At 39.2% G+C, this 3,799-nt stretch overlaps 1 protein-coding gene across 1 annotated transcript; it reads right to left on the reverse strand.

Moving 5' to 3' along the window:
- Positions 1-2,496: 2,496 nt before the first annotated feature.
- Positions 2,497-3,745, reverse strand: LOC119569421 (protein FAM133-like). The gene is made up of 2 exons (XM_037917588.1): positions 3,265-3,745; positions 2,497-2,615 (listed from the first exon to the last, which is right to left on the reverse strand). Exons 1-2 carry the CDS (start codon positions 3,743-3,745, stop codon positions 2,497-2,499), a joined length of 600 nt encoding a protein of 199 aa, XP_037773516.1.
- Between the last annotated feature and the right edge of the window lie 54 nt (positions 3,746-3,799).

Genomic DNA, 3,799 nt, shown 5'->3' on the forward strand with positions numbered 1-3,799 from the left:
TAGAAAATATTGGACAGTGAAGCATTGCAAACTCTACTGGTGCTGGTTACTTAAAAGCTAAAACAAGTTTTGTAGACTTCTAAAAGATCGGCATTTGTAGATGTATGCTTTGTGAATGAAGAGGGGTGGGGGTAGTTAATAAAATTAAGAGGAATAGTTTTGAAAGGGGTAAACTTGAAAATAAATGACGGCAAGCAATCTTGTTAACAATTTCGTTTGCGATGTCACTTTAAGTGGTTACCACTATGCCTGCTCATGTAGGTGTTAATCCAAGGTGGGCATAGTATAACTAAACCAGAATCTCTGCTAGAGAGCACACTGGGTGGCTGGGATCCTCGGTAGATCTAGTAACCCACACTTGATTAACAATTCCAAGCCTGTAACTTCCTGCTTGTTGCTAGCACTCCTTCCCACACCCTTCAAGATCTACACCGACTACATGGGTACTGCACATGCCATGTGGATACTGCATATGGGCCTGTTAAACAAGTGTTCCCAAGTAAATGAGGTCATTTGTCAGCAAATTAAGTAAATTGTGTAGACTGGCATTTACATTATACATCCTTTCAAGGATAGGAGTTTGTGAAAAGATCCACTCACAGCTGACCAGTCCATGCACTATACAAGACTTATCACTTTAAATTAAGGCCAGGTGCCCCCCCCCCCCGCCCCAATCCCTCATTGTTGCTGGGGGGGATGGGGTGGCTTAGGAGACTGAGGACCATTTGCTCTTAAACTTTCTGCACCATCAGCCTCTAAGGTCATCAGTGTATTCACCATGTAGCAAGAGCTTGAGGCCTAGGGGCAAAGGCCCAGATAAGGAAGTTGTATAAAACCCCAAAGGTCCTATGGCACTATACTAAGTATAATAGTGGAAAGGGGGTTAGGAATGAGTCAATTAGGGTTGTTACAGGTTGAACTGTATACGACGGTAGTGTGGTGGTGAGGGTGGTGTTAAAAAAAGGGGGGGTTAGGGGAGTAGGGAGCACTGATAAAGTATTGCTGCCCCCTGTTCCCTAGGGTCGTTGTTGCCATGGAGGGGGCTTAAGAGTCGGACTGAGGCCCAGTGTAGGGATCACCCCTGCCTTGGACCTTGGGCTTTTGTTTCCTCTTCCCTCTCTTCCCCTTCTGTCCACTTATCCTGATGATAAATTTTACCCTCCCTTGTCACAGTACTTTTCTTATGCTGTGGACCTTTTGATGTCTGGCACATATGTTTTTGATTGACCGTTCTTCAATCCACAAACCTCGCCTTGAGGGAGGGGGAGATTGCAATCAAGCCCCCGCTATTACTACATTTTTAAAGATTGTTAACAAAAATGCTAGCCATCAAGGTCATATAGCACTATGGTAAATTATAGTAGCAAAATGGGTTAGGAATTAGTCAATGATAAGGTTAAAGTATTGCTATATTTTGAAACACTGCCAATGACCTAATGATGTTGTAACCAAAAAATTTTCAAAACATTAAAGCTAGGCAAAACCCCAAAGGGAGGTGCATGACTGAGCAGGGTCGTTAAAACAAAATGTACTAAACATGAAAGGTCATTCAGCCCCTATGGTAAAGTAATGTGGTGAAAAGAGTAAAAATGAACAATTGTTTTTGTGTCAAAGGTTGTATAATGGTTTAGGATAGTATGGAATGAGAATGGGAGAGCAAAATGTAGTACAGCAAGAATTTGTTTAAAACAGGAAGTAGTTAACAGCACTGAGCAAATAGATTTAAATGGATGGGGTGGGGGGCTAGGAGATAGACTGAGGCCCAATGTATGGGATCACCCCTGGCTTAGACCTCAGCCCTCAACTCCACTGATTTTGCAAGGTCTTTTCTTCTCATTTCCCTTTTTTTTCATTCCCTTGTTCCATCCACTTATCCTAATCATTAAACTCATTTTTTCTGTTTTTCACCACAATACATTATCATAATGCTCTCTACGCCCTTAACTCCTTCCCCTTCTAACAGTCTTTTACCTGTACCATGTAATACCCTCTAGTAATGTTCATCTGTAACTTTACCCTAGTCATTAATTCATTCCTACCCCTTTTTTCAACTCTACTTTACCATAGCACTTCCTTACCTGACACTATGGGCAACTGTTAACCCCTTTTCCAACGGGTGGCATGTACGTACATGCCATGGCAAGGCTGGACTATCTGCCGGGGGCATGTACGTGCATGCCATGGGGGTATGTATGGACATGCCATGATTTTTTTTTTGTTACAATCATGGCAAAATTTAAAATTTTTTGCCCCTGAAAAAAGTGATTAAAGAATTTTTAACACTCATTTTACTATACAAAAAAAAAAAAAACACACACACACCTACAATTTCAACTCCATGATACCCACACTGCTTATTTATTTAGACTATAGAGCGAATAATGATCAACTATGTAGTCTATATAACAACAAAAATACCCTTTAGTCTTGATTTATCAAGAAATATGGCAAATAGAGACTTTAGAAAATAATGATAACTGAAAATACAACATATGCTCATAGTATCATGAAGAATGGCAAGGGATGCTGGTATTTTGGCATGAGGGGTTTTGCGCAATTGCTAGGGTGACGATATAAGCCCCAGGCAGCAGGGCCTGGGCCACTATGAATACTACCTGTTGGGAAAAGGTTGAAGTAACGTCACGAGCAAGAAAATCAGAGGAACGACTTTGTTTTACTGAGTAGTTTGTCTGCCGTGTGCCTGGTGATAATGCCCAAATGTGTGGACAGGCCTTTAATGTGTATGGGCACTTTGCTGGTTTACCTGCAGACTATGCAGAACACATCAATTAGCGATTTACTCAATTGTTTGCAAACTGCTCATTCGTGTGAACAAGATTTAAGAATTACTCCACGCAAACTAATTAAAATCCAAAGCATACCTAGCAAAAAACATTCCTTACAATGTAAAAAATATATCAGCAAATCTATACTTTATCAACTAACCCCCCCTCAAAAAAAAAAAAAGACCCCAAAGCAGGGTATGAAAAGGAATGCATTTATAAACTTATACTTTGACAATAAAACTTCTAATGGGATGTGGATCTAAATTTTATTCTAATGATGAGGCTTGTATATGTGTGATAAATGAATGATACCTTAATGTGAAAAGAAATGGTTAATGTTTATTCATGAAATCTGTTGCTTTGCAAAATACAATCAGTACTTCTAATGATTTTATTAAAAAAGCCCAATAATTTCTTGTTATATTTTGTTTACTCTACATTCTTTCTTTCTTTCTCTTCTTCTTTTTTGGTTTATTACTTTCTTCTCTATTACTTAATTCTTGGTCTTCACTTAATTCTCTATGATGTTTCTTTTTCTTCTTTTTCTTTGTCTTTTTTTCATCTTCACTGCTTTGAACTTTTGCATTTACTTCTGCTTGCATATTTTCTTTCTCATAGAAATTTGGTTCCTCTTCAGGATCTCTCTGGACATACTTTGATTTTTTGTGCTTCTTTTTCACCTGAATGTCTGTGATGATTTCCGCAACTGGAGGGCATTCTTCATTCTGTCTACCTTTATCATGTTTTTTCTTCTTTTTGGTTTTGTGAGTTCCCTCGGCTTCCTCTTCTGGTATGCTACTTACGGTCTCATCCATCCCATCATTTTCTGAGGGGTCTTTGTCTTTGCTCTTTTTTCTTTTCTTCTTTTTTCCCTTCTGCTCCTTCACCAACTGCAGCAAGTGTACATCTTTCCCCTGGAACTTTCCATTTTGGACGGTGTTCTTTCCCTTGGTATCCATCCTTGATTTTTTTTTCTTTTTTTTTCCCTTTTCCTTGGTTCTTTTCCTCTGTTG

This window comes from Penaeus monodon, unplaced genomic scaffold, assembly GCF_015228065.2.
Source record: "Penaeus monodon isolate SGIC_2016 unplaced genomic scaffold, NSTDA_Pmon_1 PmonScaffold_15023, whole genome shotgun sequence".
Lineage (NCBI taxonomy): Eukaryota > Metazoa > Arthropoda > Malacostraca > Decapoda > Penaeidae > Penaeus > Penaeus monodon.